Source organism: Montipora capricornis, chromosome 6 (genome assembly GCF_036669925.1).
Source record: "Montipora capricornis isolate CH-2021 chromosome 6, ASM3666992v2, whole genome shotgun sequence".
Classification (NCBI taxonomy): Eukaryota; Metazoa; Cnidaria; class Anthozoa; order Scleractinia; family Acroporidae; genus Montipora; species Montipora capricornis.
The window spans coordinates 49,580,732-49,605,328 of NC_090888.1; the positions used below are offsets into that span (position 1 = coordinate 49,580,732).

At 40.1% G+C, this 24,597-nt stretch overlaps 1 protein-coding gene across 1 annotated transcript; it reads right to left on the minus strand.

Moving 5' to 3' along the window:
- Positions 1-4,761: 4,761 nt before the first annotated feature.
- On the minus strand, positions 4,762-7,667 carry LOC138054067 (uncharacterized). Its single transcript, XM_068900577.1, has 2 exons — positions 7,016-7,667; positions 4,762-5,045 (listed from the first exon to the last, which is right to left on the minus strand). The coding sequence occupies exons 1-2, from the start codon at positions 7,665-7,667 to the stop codon at positions 4,762-4,764; spliced, it is 936 nt and encodes a 311-aa protein (XP_068756678.1).
- Positions 7,668-24,597: the final 16,930 nt, after the last annotated feature.

Here is a 24,597-nt window from a genome sequence, read left to right on the forward strand (position 1 = left end):
GAATGGTTATGAAACCCGACAAATTTCTTTGTTGTATGTTTTTGTTCACTTTTTTGGCCTTGACCCTGCACAAAACACAATTGTTGTTTTTACTCCGTACTGAGGAACTAACCAATAGAATCGTGTTGCAATTGGCTAATACGTAATTCATGCATAGTGTATGAGCGCAAACTGCAAAAGATTGTGCACGGTCGTGGACTTTCCAACATATATCTTGGCATCTTTGTTTGCTCCTTTGATGTTTGCCGAGCTTCGAAACCATTTCCCTCTAATAACTATGATGTAACCTTATCAGAGCTTCTGAAGATATACCAAAAATTGCAATGCAGCAGCTCTAAGCAAATTAAAAATAAACACTCAGCTGTAAGTTTATATCCATCCGATGCTTGACTTGAATAGCTGCGTAGCCACCAGTGTGGACCACAGCTATCATGATATGTCAAACTGTATTCAAACCAGCGAAAAATGCCGAAAGAAAACATTTTCCAAACCGTTTTCTACATGAACACCAAAAGCGTTGCCTGTGTAAGAACTATAGTTGATGTAGTATGGCCTTGTATCCGCGTCGGGCCACAGAAGGCGCGCGAAAAATGAAGCCTCGTATATGTTTAGGCGAGTTAACCTGAGTTGAGCCTGCAATCCAATCGGAAACTACTACCTGGTCAGCGGTCAACTTCCCAAAAAAAAAGCTGACCTCGGAGGCCTCTAAGCTTGAGCCGGCGATTATGGTCATGTGATACTGGTCGGTAGATATCTTGTTTCGACAGGTGTCAATAGATGTATGCTGTAAACTAGTATCATACTGGTCACATTGGCAAGCTCTTCCCAGTCGACGCTTTTCGTACTCAGATAGAAAACGGTTTGGAAAATATTTTTTTCCTGGATTTCGCTGGTTTCAATCAAGGTTTGACATATTTTAGCTGTGGTCAGGACACACTGGTGGCTACGTAGTTATTCAAGTCAAGCAATGAAGGGATATAAACTAAACGCTGACTGTTTATTTGTAATTTGTTTTGTGCTGCTTTTTGCTCCGAATTGCAATTTTTGGCATGTCTCATCTTAAGATGTTTAATTTTGAATCTAACAAGGTTGCAAGATGCCTGGACGGCCTATGACAGAAGAACAGAAACGAAAGAAGACAGAAAGAGAACGAGAACGGCAAAACAGTACACCAGTAATAGCTCAAACTTGGTGAAAGAAGTTAGTCCACAAATTCATTCATTCAACAGAAAATAAGGCCATTAAGGAAGATATGATGTCCGTAAATTCGAATAATAAATCTTTTCACGTTGCTTCTAATTTTGCGGCAATTTAACGTGATAATTTTAAAAGGGTTGGTATGGAATCTTAAGAATTCGTTTATGGTCGTTGTAGCCTGAATCTATTCTTTACATTTCACGAAATTAATCTCAGTATAAATGTCTTTTTAAAAGACACTATCACTGTAGAAATCCGTCCTTTTTTAGCAGCGCTACAGTGGTTCAAATTTGGTCAAAATACCAAGATGGCGCCAAAAACCGTGGAAGGGTTTAAAAGGTCAGCCTAAGGCGTAGAAAATTCGCCTACTCAATTTCATGGTCAAACACACGCAAATCACAACTGGACATCCATTTCGCACAAAAAGCCTATAAATGTGATTGTTGAAATATGTCAGAATCTTTGTGAACACGGAATTGCAAAACATTTCAGGCCTTCTTTGTTTTTTAGCTAGTTTTACAAAATATGTGGGGCAGCGAGACATATATTAAGAAGGAAAACATTACCTGAAAGCTGATCGTTGTAAATAATGTTTTGTCTCTCACTCTATTTCTCTCAGCTTTACGTTCATTCTCATTGAAATTATGTCTTCTCTCGAGGATTTGTTCGCTTAAATGTCTCAAATTTCGTCGCCTCTTCTATTGGGCTTGCTCTCATGTCCTTCTCTTTATCGCGTTGCTCGTCACTTGCCAAATGCAACGCTGCCACGCGATTAAACTGCCCGAACACTCCCGTCCCGAGAGACTGTCGTGCCTCCCCACCTCCAGCCCGAGAGTCTGTGCGGGCGATCGTACGTGACGTCATAACCAAAATTTCTCGCATGGATACCCATGGTGCTCCCATGGTGCTCCGCTGGCGCGCTTCGCACGCCTGAACTCCGATATAACCACGGGAGGACATCCATTTTCTCCATAAAACGTTTGTGTATATCGACACAAAGCAATGAGCGTTCACGGAATGACACATTACAGTATTTAATCTTAGGGAACTCATTCTTAGACTGCAAACAGTCTTTCTTTTGCTCGAAAATTCTCCAAGAGAACGTGATATCCGAGGAGAGAAGCCGGGAGCCGCGAGTAGCGCGGGCGTAGGGAGACCAGTAACCTGCGATCAGGCGTGCTTTTCTTTAGACAGGGTGCGAAAAGGTAGCTCGTAGTCCCAAATCTGGACTTTACGCTGATTGGCCGAAAAGCAATAGAGCTCTTGGAGCATCGCTCCGATTGGTTGCAGAATTGCAAATCATACTTCTTGTAAAATTGGTTATAATGGCCGCCGAGAAGGATTTGAACGGGAATGATGTTTAGGCTGCTGTTGCTTCGACTTCAGTTTTTTTTCAAAAATATTTAAAGGAAGAGCAGAGAGAATGCATCCGAAGAATGGTTTATCTAGAAAAAGACGTTATAGTAGTACTTCCTATGGGATTTGGCAATGGCGTTTATTATATTTACAGTGAATCCCAAACATTACAGAAAAAAATGCATCGTTCCTCTTCCACCGACTCGAAAACGTTTGTACTTGTGATAAGTCCTTTGGAATATAATCGGAAGCAGCAAGTACTCAATCCAAAGAGAGCTGAATAGAACTTAGTGCTGCAAAAGGTTGTTATCACAAGGGCGATTAACTGGCTGAACACTCTTTCTAGGTTTACAGACCAACATTCTCTAGTTAAATGTGACTTCTGTTTTCACAAGGAAATTTAACCCAGAATTTAACCGCTAACCAGGCGATTCAAATTTCAAAAGCGCGCAAATTTAAAAAACAGCTTAGGTAGGAAGCGCTTTTAATTACTTCTCTTGGATTGATTTTCGCTATATTGACGGAAAGGAGAAGGCATTTCTACCTGAGAATGCGTTTAATGTTGCGACGAAACGAAATGTTGTAATGTGGGAAATCGTTCCGCACGGCGACGCCGTTACATACCCGAGGTATGACATACTAGGCCGAGAAACTGGAGAATATAACGAGGCCGTAGGAATGATAAATAAGAATAAATAACGTCTGCCGTTTCAAAAGTTCTGTGTCGCAAACTTAACCGTGATACCAGTGTTTGGAGAATAATATTGCCAGCGTATTTGGCAGGCGTCTGTCATTACGCGCATTGCAATTGGCTGCGGCAGTTACCAGTACCATCTCTCGATCGAGGTAGTATAACCTTGCGTGAATGTCCGGTCATATAGGCTAGATAATCGCTTTTTTTTTTTCTGGTGAAGACAGCATGCATTTTCTACTTGCTTAACTCAAGAAGCCCTGTTTTCACTGCATTTCGGGACTTTTCCTAGTTTATCTGGCCGAAATTGTCCTGGTGAAAACAGAACGACAATCGGGAAATGAGCCGAGCTTGTTGACTCTCAGAGAAAGTCGATATTGTTTACGGAAACGCTGAACAATGGTTGAAAAAATGATACTTGAGAAGCTGCTGCTGGAAAACTAGAATTTCTCAAAGTCCTCTTTCCTCAGAGATAGTGTATTGTACTGTTGATTGCCCCCTGATAACATGTAGGATTCGGCTTTTTCTGCGATTTTATCTCGACTTTCCTTGTTCCTTGATAGCTTGAACAGAGAAACCGCACCCACTGTCAAGCGGGATTTGCAGAAATAGCTTTGATTGTATGGATAAAGTTTGACTTCGCAGACATTGTAGCAAGAGTTCTTTTTTGTTTTCGTCGTCTTTCCTGAATCGCAACGTGCAAGTAATTTCCGGTGAAATCTGATTGACTCACATTTATAGCATGACACAGGAAAACACTGTTTTGACGGGTGGGCGGTAGACGATTCGTTAAGAAATTGTATCAGGCGTACCTTTTCGCTCCTGTCTAAAGAAAAGAACACCTGATCGCTAATCGTGGCTCGCGGCTTCTCCCCTTGTATATCACGTCCTCATGTTCGTAGTTCAGTTTGTCGGCTTTGTGGTGGTGCCAATGAAAGTCGTCACATGCTTCGGGTTTTGAGCAAAACTGGTCTTGAGAAGAACCTTCCTTCGAAGGTTCATTATGCCTGTGGAATAACGATAAACGTCGACGGTGATTGCCTTGCAATGCTTATAGAAAATGTGAAGCTTTCATCCACAAGGTATGTGACTTCAAACAACAGTGTCAAAATATGCAAACTAAACTTGAGCTTGAACAATACTGTTCGGTGAAGCGTTGCATGGAATTGTCGCCATCTAGCAAACAGCCTGCGAAACGTTCTGATGGCAAAAGTAGAGGAGAGGCTTCAGAAAAACAACTTCTGTTCGGAGAAACATCGACCGAGGTCAGCAAGTCTGATCAGCAAGAGTTCGTGGAAAAGGCTGACCCTTCTTCAATAGTCAACAATGCCGACGAATTATCAACACCATTGCGTGGTTCCAAACATCAGGACGATGATCAAAACAACCTTGGAGCTATTATAACTGGAGCATTGAATTCAAAGCCAGCTGATGCTATGGCAGAAATCATTAGGACACATTGTCCAATTGTGTTCTGGTTGTGAGAAGATAATCTGAATGTCTCTTTTCACTAATTTCTAACTGGGACTCTTTAACTTCAACTCTGCGGCAACGGTAGAGTTTTCCCTATCAGGATCGTCTTTTTCTGAACAGTTTAGACTTTCACAATCTGCAGAGTCGTCACTGACAAGCTGCAGTACATCGGCAAAAACCCCTCTATCTTTCAAAACCATCAACTCACCTTCTATTATGGAATTTAAGGGACATACGACGAGAACGATGTTTTCCTCACCTTTGACTGGCAAGAAGTCAGGAAGGAGCTGGAACAGCAGTGATTTACCGAAACCACTGGGAAGAACGGCTATTACATCAGGGCAATTTAACATATGTTAAATGCACTTCACTTGAAGAGGCTTTAAACAAAAAGAAGGAAATTTAAGGCGATTCACGGCCAAACCAAGCCGACTGAGCACGAACAGTTTGTGGGCTCTTTCCGCCATACTGTGGTGTAAACTTTTGCTGATGATCCGGGCCTTACTTGCATTTATTATTACATGCTAATTTATTACACCCAACTTTTCTGGGTGTTTGAAAATCACGTGATCGGCCGATGCCAGGGTCTTTTAATAATAATAATAATAATAATAATAATAAATTATTGCTTATATAGCGCTATTTACAATTACAAGATCAATAGCGCTTTACATATATAAGATCTATAAAATCAACAAATAAAATAATTAGAATATTTATAATAAGTTAAAAAACTTAAAAGTAAAACGATTAAAAAGGTGATCACAAGTCTAAATGGCAATATAACATTCACATATTTAACTACTAATCAAGGAAAAATTGTTTAAAAAGGAATGACTTAATTGACTTCTTGAAAACATCTAAAGATTGAATAGTACGTAATTGTGATGGGAGCTCATTTCACAAATGCGGTGCTGCTGCCTGGAATGTGCGCCCACCCAAGGTTACAAGCATCTTCCCACTTGGTGGCTTCAACAGAATGACTGAGTTGGATCTAAGATTATACGAGGGCTTGCATTTAATAGATAAAAGATTGCTGATGTAACTAGGCGCGAGGCCATGAATGGCTTTGAAAGCTAATAGCAGAATCTTAAATTGAATGCGCGCTTGCACTGGTAGCCAGTGTAACTCATAGAGTACCGGAGTTATGTGGGAATACTTCCCAACATCCATTATTACTCTAGCGGCAGCATTTTGCACCCGTTGCAACTTAGCTATTTGTTCTTTGGGAAGGCCATACAGTAAATGCGTAAATGTGTGTACCAGATGGAGTAAGCTGTCTCTCGATAGATACTTCTTAATGCGTCTGATGTTTTGTAAGTGGTAAAAAGCTGTCTTACATACGTTTGTTATGTGGTCACACATATGCAGGTTGGGGTCGAGACAGCAACCTAGATTTCGAACTCGCGAGCTAGGTCTAATCTCTGAACTACCTACTTTAATGTTCATAGCCTGCAATTTACAAAGTTGCTGCCGAGTTCCATCGCCCATCCTCTCCTCGGCGGAGAAAAGCCCTGGGAACGAGGTTCGAATCACTACCGAGGGGCCGGCTTCTTCTTCTTCCAACTAGTTCTCCATCCACTTCGGGCAACCAAGTGGATTTTTCCTTCCATTCGTTCACCCAACTTCGTGTTCTGGACTCTTGCAATCAGTGCTGAAAGATTCAGTCCGACCAAGGATGATCTACCCATTGGAAGAATGACGACACGCCAAAAAGAAGCGACCCACATAGGGGAAATCCGGGTTCATCGTTCGCCCTACCTTGGTCTTTTCACCAAAAAAGCAGTGCCAAATCCTTTCTTGATGTCTGGGTGGAGTGGCTGTTGGACCTCGGTCACCCACTCAAGTGTATTAAGGCTTGACAAATCTAAATTATTGTGCATATTTTTATTTGAAGAGAAGCATTAATTGTCCAATGTCCATCAAACTTAGCAGAAAGTTTTATATCGGTGTTATTAGTTTGCCAAAATATTTTGCAACGCATTTTGGTCACGTGACCCTGAAACAACTTTATTTATTTGTTTTTTATTTTTTTTTATTTTTACAATTTAATGGCATCAAAGGTAACACATGCTAATAAGAATAATATTAATAGCCATATGGATAATCCGTAAAGGAGTCCAGGACCCCATAAAAAAGAACAGATCACCAATGAATATATACTAATACAAAATACGAAAATACAGTAGTAAAATCAAAATAAAATCAATAATTCAACAATGGATAACTAATTTAATGTATTGCCCAATAAAAACTTCTTAACTCCCCGCTTAAAAATATTTACACTTACTGCCTTACGAATATCGTAGGGCAGAAGATTCCAGGAGTCAACTATCCTATGAAAAAAACTATATTTGAGTGGGTCTGTTCTTGCATATTTCTTTTTAAGAGATAAATCATCGTATTTCCTAAATGCATAATGAACAGCATCAGAATAAAAATCAATGTAAGAATCAATATTGACATTGCTTATTCCATTGAGAGCTTTATATAAAAAAGTAACATCAGCTAGAATTCTCCTGTTTTTAAGTGACATGAAATTTAGCTTCTTTAAACGGGTCTCATAATTGTCCTCAGTCTTGAAAATGAACTTGGTTGCTCTTCTTTGTACTTTTTCAATTTTTTCTATGTTTTTTTTGGTATAGTATGACCATACCACAGAGCAGTATTCAACATTCGATCGAACCAATGCGCAGTAGAGAGTTCTCAGAGTCTTAGTATCGTCCAGACCTCTACACGTCCTTTTAATTAACCCTAACATTCTGTTTGCTTTCGACACAATAATATCGATGTGCGAGTTCCAGTTATAATTATCAGTAGTTGTAACTCCCAAGTCTTTGAATTCTTTAACTTCTTTCAAAGGAGAATTATCCAAGGAATAATTAGAGACTAAAGGTTGCCTTTTCTTTGTTAATCTCATAACTTTGCACTTTTTGACATTAAAAACCATGGCATTGCGAATACTCCACTGATGAAGATTATCCAAGTCCCGCTGAAAACAAAATTGATCACTAGCATCATCAATGACTCTTGAAATTTTACAATCATCAGCAAAAAGCGCAATAGTATTTCCAGGGAGAACGACATCGGGTAAGTCACTAATAAAAACTACAAAAAATAACGGCCCCAAAATGGAGCCCTGTGGGACACCAGACGGAACTTCTAACCAGGTGGAGGAGACACCATCCAACACAGTTCTTTGCCAACGATTACTCAAGTAACTCTCACACCACTGTAGTAGGGAGCCAGAAATTCCAAAACTACAGAGCTTCCGCAGTAAGATTGAATCATTCACTCTGTCAAAAGCCTTGGAGAAGTCCAAGAAAGCAACATCCCCCTGTCGTCCCTCGTCCAAAGCTGTGACCCATTGATGATGAGTGAGGGCCAGTTGAGTCTCACAAGATTTCCCCTTTACGAATCCATGCTGCCACTCAGATATATAAATAGCAGTATGCACAAGACGCTCCAAACATTTTGCTGGAATAGGTAACAGGGAAATTGATCTGTAATTTTCCACAAATTCCTTATTATTGTTCTTATGTATTGGAGTGATGTTAGCGGGTTTCCACAAAGTGGGCATGACTCAAGACCTTAGAGATAGATTAAACAAATGTGACAAGGGAATTGACAGTTCCTTCGCACAGATTTGTAGAATTCTGGATGGTATATTATCCACACCAGGTGATTTATGGATTTCAAGCCTTCTTAAAATTTTCTGCACTTCAAATGCTGTAGTTGTAACGTTCAGTAGCAAGTTTGGATTCACAACATCTGTAGTCGGGCTGTTAACATCAACTGAATCTATTGAAAAAATTGAGTGGAAGAACTTATTAAAAAGTTCTACCTTGGAAGACGTATCCGTAGAACAAGCATTATCATAAATAAAAGTCTCTGGAATTCTCTTAGTTTTAGATTTAACGGAGTAAAATGACCAGAAATGTTAAGGATTGTCCTGAAGTTTCCCAGACAGAGATTTACGAAAATTATAATAACTTGTATTAATAAGTCTCTTTGTTTTCTTTCTCAGCTCCTTGAATTTTAAGATTATGCCCGGTGAACCATTTGATTTGACTTGCTTCCATAATTTCCTCTTCTTCCTAATTAGTTTCATTATATCGTTTCAAATCCAGGGAGGCCTAGAGCGTCGCTTGAGTGTTATCTGTGGTATATGTTGATTGACAGCAGCAAACAGAAGATCCTGAAACTTTTTCAGACCTGTATCAATACAGTTATCGCATGTAACTAGATTCCAGGGAATAGATTGTAAGGTCTCCTGCAAACCTTTAAAATCAGCCTTTTTGTAGCAATGTACCTTTCGCTGAATATTATTAGGCCTTCTCATCTCAACATGAAACTTAAAGGTAAGTGGATGATGGTCTGAGTCAAATACATGCGGATGCACCACTACATCTTCAACAAGGATGTCATTATTGGTTAGGACCAGATCCAAAATATTGCCTGAAGGTCCAGAATTTCTTAGATCTCGAGTTGCATGGAGGTTCTTTTGTACCAAAAAGAAATCATCCAAAATATTACAAAAATCCTCAGTTTCAGGGTGTGGCTTCGTAGGGCATCCAAGATTCCAATCAATATGTGAAAAATTAAAGTCCCCAGTTACAACAAGATTTGAAAGACCTGTTCTAGAATATTTAACCAAAAACTCTCTAAATTGTGACAAAAATAACTCATCTGCGTCCGGTGGTCTATAAAATGCAGAAAGGAGAACACAAATAGTAGGGTTTGGACGAATTTCAAGAGCTATCATCTCTAACTTAACCTCCAAGTCAGACCTGTGAATACAAGAAATATGATTCCTGACAGCTATAAGCACTCCACCACCCCGTCTATTACATCTATCCTTCCGAAAAATATTATAGCCTTCAAGCTTGAGTTCAAAGTCCTGATAGTTACGATCCAGCCATGTCTCAACTATAACAACAACATCAAACGAGTCCATAAGTAGCAATGCTTGTAGGTCAAAAACTTTGTTCCGTATACTTCTGGCATTTAAAAATAAAACTTTGGGAAAAATATTTCGCACACCGTCGGTAGAACCTGAAAGCGACGACTGTAGGCTGGCATTGATATCTCCCGTAGTAGATTCCTCGAAGAACGAATCGGTGAAGTTAAAGGGAAAAGTACAATTGGAACAGGACCAAGTTTCATCGGAGGAACCCAATTCAATATATGTTCTAATATCCATGTTGATACACTTGATGTGGTGCCTTGTACAACAGCCGTCACAGAGAATTCCTTTTTGATTTGAGCGAACAGAATTAGAGCAAAGTCCACACGGATGCTTCCACGTGGGCTGCTTTCTTTTAACACCAGTAGTGTTGTCGTGTGCCGATGTACTGCCATAACCAGGATTCGGATGAATATCCCCACATAACGATAAGTTATCCAGTTGGAATGAGGCAGGTGAATTGCTATAATAGCTAATTTTACGAAAGAAGAAATGCCTCTTACGCTTAAACAAACCAAGATGGCCGCTCGTCGAACAAAACTTGACAAAAATATAGTTCAAAAGTGGGACTTCAGTACAATGTAAAAACTCGCCAACAGTCCCAAAAGAAGTGTCACTAAATATCGGCGGGCATATTGCGATGTTGGATGAAACACTAACGCCCCAAAAAGTCGAAAATAATAGAAAAAGGAGAGAGCGAGCTAAAGCACGTCCAGCTCTCATGCTGACCGCTGACCGCTGAATGAATCCATTTATATCCTTTACTCAAAAATGGGGAACATATATACTTCAAAATTTCGAAAACATTTGGCATTAACACGTTTAGCACAACTGGGCCTACCGAATGCCGCCTTTTAAGATATTTGGATGTTTATCATGTCACGTTAACTATTTTCCGCAACTGTTCATTGCTCTTAACATGTGGACATTATTAAAAGGCGGCACGACAAAGCCCTTAGAAGGGGTCATCGACTAATCAAGAAACAAAATTGATATAATGTAGCTGACGGTTCCCCATTTTTGCTTAAAAAACAGAACTGTTATAAGTCGAATTCGAGTCACGTGACAAGAATGTGGTACGGAACATTTTGAAAACGTTATGACAATACCCATAACTAACTGCTTGCCAAGTTTCATAGGTTCTGGACAAATGTTTTCCCTTCAAATAAAAATATGCATAATAATTAGCGTGGTCAAGCCTTACTACACTTGAGCATGCGTAGGCTTTCTTGTGACCCGCCACCCAAATCGGACAGGTCTTGTCATACGTCTGGCAGTACACGTAAGGCACATTGGTCTTGGAGAGTCCCTCGCTCAAAGGCATGTCGTGAAACGGACACAAGACAGGTTGGTACGCTAGGTCTGGGGATGGTTCGACAGCGGTGGTCGTCCCCACGGCTGGCCAGGATGTAATCTTGTCCACGACCGGCTCTAGGGGTATAACCAAGGGCTTCACCTTCTCCTCTGCTGGCAATCTCGACCCCAGAGCTCTTTTCTTAACTGAGGGAGAGAAGAGCTCTCGGGAACCGTGAAACAAAGTGTCTTCTCATTGGCTTTCTTGAACAACAATCAAAAGCGTCTCTAATTGGTGCAGTCATGTTAGCACGAGGATTGAGCAGGCGCCGTAAGGTTTGGCTATAAGAACCTTACGGCACATGTTCTCCTACATAGAGTTTCCAAGAGCCTTGGGAAGATCCGAGTGGCAACGGTTCCCGATTCACTTGGACAGGCGTCGCCACCACAAGTCCTTCTGGAGGCGCAAAGCTTCCACCATCTCTTCGTAGGACTGGAAATCGTCCAAGCACGGCACAGACGCCAGCATTGCATCCGAATCTTGAGCTGCCTGGTTCAATTCGGCCTCTTATTCTTGTTTGTTTTTTTTTTTTTGTTGTTGTTGTTGTTCTTAGGCTGCTCAGCCGCTTTTTGGAGGGCGTCCTTGTAAATTTTAGCGGGCGGTTCGGCTGCCTCGTGTACAGCATGGTCCTTCTTCTTTCTCTTACTCGCACAAGGACGTTTGGCAGTCTTCTTCTCTTCTTTCTTCTTCCGACAGGTCTCCGTACTCCCAAGAGGTACTCATCTTCTTCTTCTGAAGACAACTGACAACGAACAAAGTTTGTCTCGCATTTTTATCTGGATCTCAAACATGTAATGGTCATGAATGGAAAACTACTGGAAGAAACTAAAACAAATGGGAGCTCGGTCTTTGGTTCCTGAAGGTGGCGTCAAGGTCGTTCAAGGTCAGTGAAATTCCCGTCACGTGATTTTTAGAGGATACATAAAGAAACCTCACGACCCAAACCATCACCCCATGAGTTTGGAGACGTACTGTCGGCGTTAAGACGTACTCTTGGATCATATCTTGTGCGACCTCTTCTTCCGATGGGCCGACTACCTCCGCGTGCCCCTCCGAGATGAAGAAGATGACGAAACCATGCCTCTCCTCGACAACACCGACGATGAAGACCTTCCTCTTAAATAAAATGTGCCTTCTCGTGGATTTGGAAGGATTTTGTATGGGAGATCAATTCCTTCCTCGAGAACTCGGCTGGTGCGATTGGACAGGGTAACATACGGGTTCGATTCATTACAAGCCCTCCATACCTTGGCCCGATCTCTCCCCAAAAGATCGAAGGACGGCCTATTATTGTACCCAACACGTCCACAGACTGTACTATTGTCCATACCCACACAGTTCGGACCATGTCACCAGTAAGTTGTCGGCGGATGTCACGAGACCCCCGAGCGTCCATTGGTGGCTTTCAAAGCGGGCAGAATGATCGAATGACGATGGCTTACCATCTGGGGAATTTCAAGCATGGACCTAGAACCTTTGGTTTGTCCAAAATTCAACAAACTGCCACGTCTCACGTCAGTGGGTTCCTATGGCCGCCATCAAGATCTATTGCGTAATCATTTCCCCAAAGTGGAATGTTATCATTTTGTGCAATGGATGACGGGGCAGAGGGAATGGGTTCGCGATACCCACTACGTGAATCACGAACGGACCCGAGTTTCCTGGAAGCCCAGAAACTATCCACCCCTCTACGACCGATGTCCACCAAGCCACACCACAGACACTTTCGTTTTGTTCCTGAATGCATGTAACACTCGATTTTTCTCATTAAAAAATCAACGTTCTTATTTGCATTCATTTGTGGAGAGGAGTAAATGAGGCCTTGAGCATCGAAACTTTCTAGGAGTGCTCCCACATGGTGAGTTGGTCTTGGGTATAATGGCATGGACCAACCACGTACAGATGCCGAGGCGTTCTAGAGGAAAAACTCACATCCGATCGTCAGTGTGGTGGTAATGACCACATCGGCTACATGGAACCAAGGAACGTCCATGGCAAAGGAGACACTCGAGATGCGACTTCCTTTCTGGAACAAGGACATAGAAGGTGCTTTGACAAATCGTGAGGTGTTCTAGGAGACAGATAAAATCACTGTGCTTGAGCGATGTGGAAGAACCACATAGTGAACACTGCACCAATCCAAAGAAGGCTGGAGGGTGAGTCCCTTTCTTAATGACGAGGCACATCATGCGTGGGCAGTATCGCAGCCCACCCAGCTCTTTCACGATGAATTTCATCCTATTGTGATGTTTACTTCTCGCCTTCATATCTTAAGTCATCTCTTGAAATTCGATCGGCAGATTAACCCAGGGACTGGCCATTTTGAAGTTTGAGGTTTTGGGTGTAAGGGCACCCATTTATCTTAACGGCACAGACCAATCTGGAGAGGGTCTAGGAGAGGGGTATCCCCCCCCCCCCCTCACCCATGCGTACCCCTCAGACCACGGAGGTCTGGGATCATCCTTCAAAAGGCTTGACGGGTGAGTAAGGTCCATTTTTTTTTCCAAAATGCAAAGTTCTCTTGAAGTGTGTCGTGCTAGAGTCAAGGTGTGGAAATAGGTGAGTTCCGAAAAGGTGCTTGCCCCAAAGAAACGACGGCGAGAAAGGCAACGTCTTACCACCTTCTCCTCCGCCTACCTGAACCCAGAGACAGAAAGCTGCGAAGCGCCATCAACAGCATCTGTAACGGAAGCGTTGGTACTGCAAACGACATCGTGAGCAAATCCGTGAAAAAGCTCGGCGTGACTTCCAGCATTACCGTCGCGAGCATCGTGACCAAATCAATGAGAAGAAACAAGAACGATGGTGACAAGATCGGGTCCAGCATCAGCACAAACTCTTGACCTTGACGGGAACCCTAGCAGTGCACGAAGTGCATTGGGATCTCTTGATCCAAGCTCGGAAATGGCGGGTAGCTGAACTAGTAACGATGACGAGTACTTTGTCTGTGCACGAGGACTATCAAAATCTTTTGGCCCATGCGCAGAGGTGGCGTGAAATCAGCGAAAAGACTTCGAGAACGACTCCCCGAGCAAAAACGGGAGAGTGATCCCGAACGAAGCCTACCGTGTTCCTACACTCATCACCAACAAATCCTTGAAAAAGCGAGGGAATACCGTGCCAGACATGACGATCAAATCAAAGAACAACGGCGACGATGCCAGGCGAAACTATCGTGAACTATTCCGCTAAAGGGCACAAGACTTTGGGAAACACAGAAGAGACGGCAGTAGGAGCAACTTTGTGCCTCATACAATCTCCTCCGTCCGACGGGTACGATAGCTGTGAGGGGGTGTGATAGGGATCTTTTAAAAACGGCATTAAAACGTCAGTCTTCGTCCTTGCTCGAAGGGATGGCCACCGCCGCTCGACTGTCCCGCGTCATCGATGTCACTGGTGGCGGATGGCTCGTACTTAAGTATGGCCTCCGTCCTCCCACACCTCCTCATGTGAGAGAGGGTTTGACCTGTTTAGATTGTTCGATTCCACCAACCTCCAGGTCGTCGTCGTCGTGCTCAGACCTGTCGGAGACGGCCGCTTATCTCTTACTTCGAACCTCTCCGACGATGGCGGATTTGGATAAGCTGATTCCATCACCTTCTGTACCTGTCCGATTCTCCGAACGTCTCCAGACTCTTCCTGTAGATGAGAAGGTCGCCGATACGGCGGTGAACGTCTTGGTCTGCATGCGGACCAATCGAGATCGAACGGAGGGTCTACGGGAAGAGAAGCAGGACCGGGAAGCTAGGAGTGAGCAAATTTTATATGAGGTCCTAGAATGTCCCGGCCCCGATGCTTTCTTTTTAAAAATATAGTTATTTAATTTACACAGGTTCCGACACGTCATGTGACTCCAGAACGATCGCTGATAGGTCCGTCCCTAGCAACGTGACGTCCCTGTGCGTCAACAGACCCTATCACTACTCTCAAGCAGTTAAGTGGTATGCAATTTCAACCGAACATGCCATTCAAAGGAAATTTAAAAGTTTGTTATAATGTGCGACAATGACCGCACTAGAGATGGATAATCCGTCTTAGTGTGAAAAGGAGCGGTCTTAATTTTAGACGGGTAATTCGTCTATTTTTATCTGTAGACGGATCATCTGTCTCTAGTCTGAAAACGGCCAATTTGTTTTTACAAAGTCCAACAGCTCAATTTATTACAAAGTGAGGCAACTTGTTATTACAAATTGCGACAAGTATTATCACAAAGTTCGATAGGTATTAGAAAGTGCGACAGTTTTATTACAAAGTGCAACAGAGCAGTTTTGGTGTTGTCTTACTCTTGGGACCAAACCAAAAATAATTGTGAGAAAATGCAAGATATTTTTATCCGCTCACCTATGATTATTTGATACCCAAGCAGTTGGCAATGAAAACAGGCGACACAGTTTAATTTAGTTTAATTCGTTGCTTGCGCGGTACTTTGTAATTAACCAAAAACAAAAATACCATAATATTCTTTGTTTGTCCGTCCAAAATTTTGCATTTTCCAGTTTCTCTTGGGATCATCATAATTCCCAAGAGAAAATAAAAACATGCATGCAAAATTTTGGAGAGACAACAAAGAGTATTATAGTATTTCTTTTTATATTGGCTAATAATACAAGCGGTTAGCAATAAGCAGTACCAACCCAGAGCATAGTTAATAGAGGGGAATGGTTATGAAACACGACAAATTTCTTAATTTGTTGTATGTTTTTGTTCTATTTTTTCGGCCTTGATCATGCACAAAACACAATAGTTGTTTACTCCGTACTGAGGAACTAACCAAGAGAAACGTGTTGGTTACATAATTCATTCATGGTCGCGGAATTTCCAACCTAAATCTTGGCATCTTTGTTTGCTCCTTTGAATGGGGATGTTGCCGAGCTTCAAAACCATTCCCCTCTATTAACTATGCCTAGAGTAGTCAGAGATGGTTTCATTTGTCGCTCACGCAATACACACTTGTAGCCTTAGGCGAAATGCATTTATTCTACGTTCCTAGAATTTCTTCGGTTTTCAAGTTTACCAAATCTTCAAACGGATGTTTAATCCAACAAAGATTTCTTCTTCCTGTAAATTAAGCACGCTGACCTCTGAATTTTTTGACTTTCCAGACCAAAAATCAAAATATGTCACACGCGCGCTTGCTCAGTTCCACGAAACGCAGTTTCATTATTCAAATGTCCGCCTGTGTTGAACCAGAATCAAGAATGTATTCCAAGAAATGTTTTCTCCACTTTCCAGAAATGATAATACATTGATTCTGATCATTTAGCCGTTAAACGTTGTCTTGTCTTAGAGGAATCACCGGTCGTCAATAATAGCGGTACTTGTCTTCCGTATGCCGTATCCGGAATAATTAACGTCTAGAAAACAAAACAACAAAGCAAACATAACAATACCTAATCAACAAGGTCTAATCAAAATAACACTGGTTCCTTTGTCTCGCCATTTTGGTCCAGGATATGAAAGTCTACCCAGTACTCCAAGAAAACATGGTTGAACAAAGACTTCCTTTTCCACTCGATAACATGTTGCGAAGAGCAAGTCATAGATAAATAAACATAGAAAATTAAATTCTAACAAACATAGCTTATTTTTTTCCATGGAAAACAGAATTATATAGCCCATTTGATGTCCGATGGAAAACGATTAACAGTCACAGAATCCTAGTTTCGGTTGCACTCAAAATGGCGACTGAAGTGTTGTGGGCGCGCATTGTAAGGTGTGTGAGCGAGGTTATGCAATGAACTTCATTTGCCTTTGAGTGTACAAAAACATGACAAACTGTCACGTGAAATAACTTTCTTCACCTTCAAAGACGTTCCAGCATATTTTGTTGACTTCTTTTTACTTGAGGGACAGCGTTTGCTACCAGCTGTATAATGTCAACATCACTAGATTCTAGAAAACGAGCTCGAGTTTGTTTTTTAATTCTTCCATTAAAAAACATCAAAAGTTGAAGCTCTCGTGCTGCCTTTTTTCTGCGAGCTTTGTTTCTATTTAATTCTTCCATTTAAAAAAATAAAGATCAAAAGTTGAAGTTCTCGTGCTGCCTTTTTTCTGCGAGCTTTGTTTCTATGTTAACGGAACTAGACACTCCAAAAAAGCGTACACTGGGTTGCCTGTGGTACGTGTTACACAAAAAAAAGAAGACACTGAATTGGGTGGTATTGCACTGCAGCGTTCCAGTTCCTAGAACCCCCTGAAAGCAATTCAAATTTGAATCATTACTATAGAGCTCGTAGCTCTGCGTCCTTTTTACGATCACGCTGAAAGTTGGCGTGTTTACTGAGCAGAAAAAATTGCACTACAGGCTTTGGAAAGGATAAAGGAAAGGATTGTGGTGCATTTGACGGAATTTCAAGCGTTAAAATCGCTGAAAAGGTAAGATTATTTTCAAAGCGTAAATTGCATGTCTTCACCACGTGTTATTATCGATCTCACAGAATTGTGTTTTCCCTCAAAATATTGGCTTGTTTTCGCTTTCTCTCGAACACATTTAGATTCATTACATGTCCAGTGAATAGTTTTATCCTCTGGGATGAATTTTCCGTCGAAAAATCGGTTATTTGGGTGGTTTTTGAAAAAACAGAGGTCAATTATTCGTAATGCGATCTCTTCCGTTGCCGTTAGCAACGGAACGCAAATTTGACTGTATTTTGACACTTTTATCGCATTATCATATTACGCATTCATCGCTAATCCAAAAAATCGAAAAATATTCGTGCCTCATCAGTTTTCGGTCAAATTTATGTCCGAGAAAGCAGATAAATTGAAGGAAATTTTAGTTTTGCATCCAAAACTTCGTAATCAACCAAATTTTGCCTGGAAAACTTTTTTTTGTGTTATTTTTCTTAAATTTTTCAGTTCAAATTTCGCTTTTTTTAAATATTTCGGTTGTCTGTAAATAAGTTCTATGCTGTTGGAAAGCTTATTTTCTTAGCTTTAAAATGATGTATTTTTCCCCCCTAACTTTAAATATTTTTTGAGAAAAGTAACATTTATTGGCGATAGCTGATTTCGCGCGGTTCTCTTGCGAATGGGAAAGTAGGAAAAAGAGTTTGACTATTTAAGGGGTCACCCACACTTCGCGCCAGTAGGGGCCCTTTGGCTCACAAGTTCGCACGTTTAATTATTCTGTAATGTCCTGTCCCATTTTGAGGTCTTTTAGTTTTTTAAGCTTTAGCAATAAATTCAGTTTAAAGATAACAAAACACGCTCTTGAGTAAAATTCACTCGTTTTCTCTTTAAATAAATAGTCTGCAAAAAAATAACTGCAAATTGCTCTGACAGACGTTTTCCAGTATGTCTTGCAGTTGCACTAAGCAAACGTTTATTACAAACACTAAGAAAGGACTGAAGGTGTTTTTTCCGCTTCAAAATTCCTTTTCTTGTTAGTCTAATCTAATGCAAGGTCAAAACACTACGTTTGCTCCAAAGAGTACCGTAAAAGCCAGGAGTTAACAGAAAAAGGTACGCAAAAAGACAGATGAAGAAAAAAAATAGCATAGTTTTTATAGATAACTCTGAATCGAATTCTCATCGAAAGATTAATGACAATCGATTGTAAAAATACGAAAATTACTGTAGTCTCTGACTTTTATGAGTAAACGAAAGGTCATGATGATTTGTCAAAGGAAAAAATTGATCACGTGCTAGGCAACCATAAAGGTGCACGTGATCACCTTCTGTCAACTGAATGAACTACGGGAAAGAATATTAATCGTTCGTCGTTTTCAGAGTAAAACAACGTACTTTTTAGCCACGAAACTTCCGTCTTTGGTTTTTTTAATTTCGTTGAACTTTAATTTTTGTTTAACTGAATATTTACATTTCATCTGTCGGGTCAGGAAGCCTTCTTTGTCGGGTTCCTGAGAAACGTATCTATTTTGACTTCAGGGTAAACTATTTACACAATCGAGAGGTTGCGTGGCCATGTAATTGAAATCTAAACATGAATGACATACAAAAACAGACTTTCGAATTATCGCAAATCACGATGCTGACAAGCACAAAAGCAGAAAAAATGGTTAGGTAAATATGAAGTTTGTTAGGGCCGATTTACACGATACAATTTTGTCGCATGCGACAAGGTCACGACAGGCCTACGACATGACTTACGATTGTCGCAGCGTTTTAAAAAATGTTTTAAAATGCTACGACATTTTTTCTGACGAACACAACAATCGTAAATCATGTCGTGGGCCTGTCGTAAGCAGTTGTCGCATGCGACAAAGTCGTACCGTGTAAATCGGCCCTTACAATCAGAATACTGTTTGTGTTAGAGTAAAGGGATATATTGTCACGCAAAAGATGTAATTAATTTCATGGCGTGAGTTTCATGTAAACAATCTTCGCACTAGTAAGTCGTGGCAATAAATTGGATTAACCAGGTAGTTAAAGAAATCTTGTTGGCTTCCCAAATAAACTTCATTTTACACTACAATGGCAAAATCATTTGTCAGAGAGAAAAAAATTCCTGTCTCCTCGCGTATCACATTTCAACGCACGTATACAAATTTGTTAACTCATTTTCACTGCGTCCCGACTCCTGAGAAATTTTTCTTCTTTCAAATATTAACAAAAATATTATTTCTCGTCAAGCGTTGCATCTTTTATAATCAAATAACCGCTAAAAAAAATAAGGATTTTTTTAACGATCTATCCGTAGGTATTTTTTCATAATTACTGGGTTGCCAGTATCGCAAACCCAATCGGAATCTGCGTTTCATTTGTTGGTTTTATTATTTTTTTTCCGTGTCGGTAAAAGTCGTGCCTGTCACTTCCCTGCTAAGTGGGATATTTGTTCTGCGCGTATTTTCTTAGGATTGAGAGGGTAGTGGGAAATGCGTAAATTTCTCTGATGGACACAGTAGAATGATTAACTTAACCGTCAATGGCGTCAAAAATCATGTAACACGAATGGCGTTTTAGTGGATCTTTGAACAATTATACCCTTATGGAGCTCAATAATGGAAAGTCAATTGCATACTGAACAAGACAGGCGCTGAAAAAAATATATGGAATTTTAAAAGGGACGACTAATGGACGTCGAATTCGACAACAATCTGTCGCCCGTGGAGCCGTAATCAAAGTGAGCTGTAGTTCTAATATTGTACAAGTGTGGTGTTTTGTACAACACTGAAATCAAATGGAAAATTTTCTAGTAACTTATGGGTTCAACAAAGACAGACTTGGATCTGTCATCTGTTGTTTGTACTCAATTATGCACAGTCTTCTGGTAACGATTGGGAATTTCACTAATTCTTGTTAGTCAAAAATTATTTGCCCACTTTTTTGCTTGATAATTCAAGTAAAGGGTTTTTCAGTAAAGGGTTCGATGCTGAACACTGGTGGGAAATTTATTTAGTTGCGATTTTGACACGGAGTGTAATTTGACACGATTGAGTTTCTTGTCTTCACGCACGCAATGAGATAGGGTTGTTTGGCACTTATAGCAAATATGTTGTTTGTTTCAAAAAATATTTCGCTGGAGAAGGTGGCCTTTATGCATTCATGTTGTGTAATATGCGAGCTTAACTGGATAGTTTTTATGGCAATAGTAAAGCATTTTCGTGTCAAAAGGTAAGCGTCTTTCTGTTGCGTTAACTTAATTAAACATAAATATACCATGCGCGTAAATTTGATTTCCACTCTCAAAAATGCCTCCAGAACCTACTTTTGCGTAGAATAAGCTTTTAAAATGATGTTCTTTCTTCTGTAGTGATACTTGACGATTGGGGAACATTTTGTGAAAAAACGCCCAACTTGATCGCCCGAACTTCCCCTAGTATGCATAACATCCACTTGGCCTTTTGACAGCCCATTGAAAAAAACTCGTAACATATTCGCGGACCGGTGGATTTCTCTGAAATTTGAAAGGGTGATTGCTAACGAATATAGAAAGATTTTCACAATAACTAAAAATTCCTGTGTTAAACATTAGAATTCGACGAAAAGGTAAATGCGACTAAATTCGTTGCGTGCGTTGCTATTTATGTGATTTGACTGTTGTGCAAATATTAAATTATGAAAAAATATCTATGGATAGAGCGTTAAAAAATCTTCATTTTTAGCGGTTATTAGGTTAGTAGGAGAAATTCTACAGATATGATTCAGTATATCAAAGTCATCAGGAATAGAGTGCTTCTGTGACAGATTTTCACCAATAGATATAAAATAAGAATTGATCATAAACTTAGCTTTATTAATGTCATCTGATACTTCAGTATTGTTGTTATTTTTGAGAGTTCTGACAACAGCAGATTTCTTTGTTTTATTTATATTTGTGCAGACTTTCACTGTTTTTCAAAATTCTTCGAGTTTCTGGATTCACAGAATTCTCTCTCCAATGCTCAGTTTCAGCCTTTCTTAGGAGGTAAGTCACTTTATTTCTTGATTCTTTGTATTTAGTCCATAAATGGCTTGAGCTTTGGGGACCTTTAAAAGACTTCAGTAGCTTAAATCTTGTATTCATTTCCCTCCTAATATCTCTATTTACCCAAGGTAAGGAGTCTTGTTTAATCTTGACTTCACGATGGGGAACATGAGAATTAACAATGTTCTTAAATGAATGGTCCCAAGCCTAGGTTGTGTCATTTATATCTTCAAAAGTAGAGCAGCTCCACCAAGGAAAGTCTTCTATATCTTTTTTAAGTTGATCTGTATTTTTGAAGCTTTGTGATTTTGCGAGCAGGGATTTTTGCTTCTTTGCAGTTAAGTTGTAAACAGCATAGATAAACTTGTGGTCAGCAATAGCAAAGTCTAAAACATCAGCATCTCTGACTTTAGAAGAATCAAAAAGTATTTGTAGCTTCAGTTGTGTACGTTGGTTTCTTTATCAAGTTCTTGTGGCTGTAATAATTCATGATCTGACGCATCCTTTTTCCGTAGATATCTGAGTTTAAAAGCAAGTTTGCATTGAAGTCACCAGTAATGAGAACATTCTTACGTGTTCTCCTATCTTAATGGGAAATGGAAACGGTAAATTAAAATTAAAAGAACAAAAAAAAAAAAACCAGGTCAAATCACATAATAAGTGTCTATAGAGGTAACAATGAAAATGAACGATATCGCATTAATAGGTTTAATTATGCGTTAATGGTAGTTTTAAGAAGTTTCAAGCAAAACGTTGTCGGAATTTTTTAGGGTAAGCGTTCCCCCAAACTCAAAAACAAGCTTTATGACATCTCCAGTCAAGAAATGTGACATGACACAGACAACTACGAGTGAAATGCATAATTAAAAGTGAAAAGGTTAGGACGCAGAAAGTGGAAGAACTGTTAAATATTCAAGCTTCGATATACTTGGGGAATTGTAAAATGATCTTAGAAATGGTCATACCAACGTTTCGTTCACGTTGCCTATGTCAAATAAGGACTTAATGCAAAAAAATGTGTCCCCTCCTTTCACCTAAATTACTCTACTATGTAACTTCATAGTAGTATAAGGAAAGTCACCTTTTTATGAAGACGAGTAATAAACTATTCTATATAATTGTATTTACTACACCTCTGCTTCACATTGTACAAATGAGAAACTTATTAAAACAGGGGTACAACGCAGCTACGATCAAGAGACGAGTCCCCGCGTCCCCGAGTCTCCAAGTCCCCTGTCCCCGCGTCCCCGACCCACTCTTCCACACAGCCGAAAATGCTTTACTATTGCCATAAAAACTATCCAGTTAAGCTCGCATATTACACAACATAATGAATTCATAAAGGCACCTTTTCCAGCGAAATGTTTTTTGAAACACACAACATATTTGCTATTAGAGGCAAAAACTCATTTTTATTTTATTACGTGCGTGAAGAGAAGAAACTAAATCGTGTCAAATTATCATGCGCAATTGCATAAATTTCAGGATCAAACCGTTTCCATGAAGAACCTTTTTCCTTGAATAATGAAGCACAAAATAGACGACAAGCTTTCTTTCGCTGAATAATTCTTGGCTGTCACATTTCCAACTATTCATTTACCTGAAGACTGTGCAGAGTTCAGTACAAATAAATACCGATCGCCAGACAACAGAGATCACAGATCCACCTAAGGTGTTCGATTCGTTTTCTGTCTTTGTTGAACCCATAAATTACCAGAGAATTTTCCATTTGGTTTCAGTGTTCTACATAACAGCACACTTGGTAAAATATTTGAAATACAGCTCACTTTGATTTCGGCTCGACGGGTGATAGATTGTTGTCGAAGTCCATTTCTCGTCGCTTTTAAGATTCCAGATATTTGTTTTTCACCGCCTATCTTGTTTATCCAACTGACTTTCCATTACTGAGCTCCATAAGGGTATATTTCGTTTAAAGATCCACTGAAACGCCATTCGCGTAAGACTTTGGACGCCATTGCAGGTTAAGTTAATCAATCTACTGTATCCACCAGATAAATCTACGCACGCATTTCCACTACCCTCTCGATCCTTAGAAAATACGCGCAGAAGACTCTATGCACAAAGACACCACTTAGCAGGGGAGTGACAGGCAAGACTTTTACCGACACGGAAAAAAGAAAGAAAGAAAACAAACAAATGAGACGCATTTTCCTACTGGGATTGACATACTGGCAATCCAGTTAAAAAATCGGAGGACGATTATCAACGCGTAGGGGAGTTATTGCGTGACATCCGTTAAGTTGTTTCACACCTCGTAGCGTAAAGTAAAAACGTGTAGGTTAGGGCAACATTTCTATTATTTTTGTGTTATCAAACATTAGATAAAAAACTTTTTTTTTTTTTCGATAAAGAACATAAAACATAGCTTTCCATGTTCTCGTAAAGAGGCCTCAATATAGCTCTCTTTTTGTGTACATTAAAACATAAGCCAAAATAACAATTGATTTTTTTTTCCGGTCACAGTGTTTCCTATAATATTTCGGTTAGGCCAGTTTCTTGTGTTCTCTCAACTCTAGTCTCTGACGACTATTTCCCTTTCCGACGCAGCACTCGGTAACCAAGCCAAAACCTAAAGTGCTTTAAAGGGCAACAAAATCAACTGAATTTCGCTTGGTATTAAAATATAATTAAGCCTAGATCCATATCTAGGGTTAAATAGGGAAGGTCGGTAGCACTCATATAGATCTCATCTTGAAGATAAAATGTTTGGGGTTAGCCTCAGGGTGCATCTGAAAAACCTGTATGAAGTTTGTTTAAATAGCCAGGGGTTTTATTTGTTTTTGACTACCTCTAGTTCTATAGCGCAAAAATGTAATAATCTGACTTATGCGTAAATTCCCTTTTAGAATGGTACATGCAAGTTTTACTGCCCAACGATCAGTCATTTGACCATTCCGCGATTGTGATGGCATAATACTGACCTCACTTTACCTTGTCTGCTTTTTGTTGATCAAAGTTCACGTGGTAACGAAATTGCAAAGTACACTAAAGGACACATGATCTGGTATTGTACCTTCAAGATAAGTTTTATATTAGTGCTACCGATTTTCCCAATTTAAAGCGCCCTATTGAAAGATCTTTTTCTATTGCAAACAAACAAAGTTTCATTTCCTTTTTTGATATCGGACCTCGCAACAATATTCTTCTATTTGTAAACGTAAAAGCAGTAT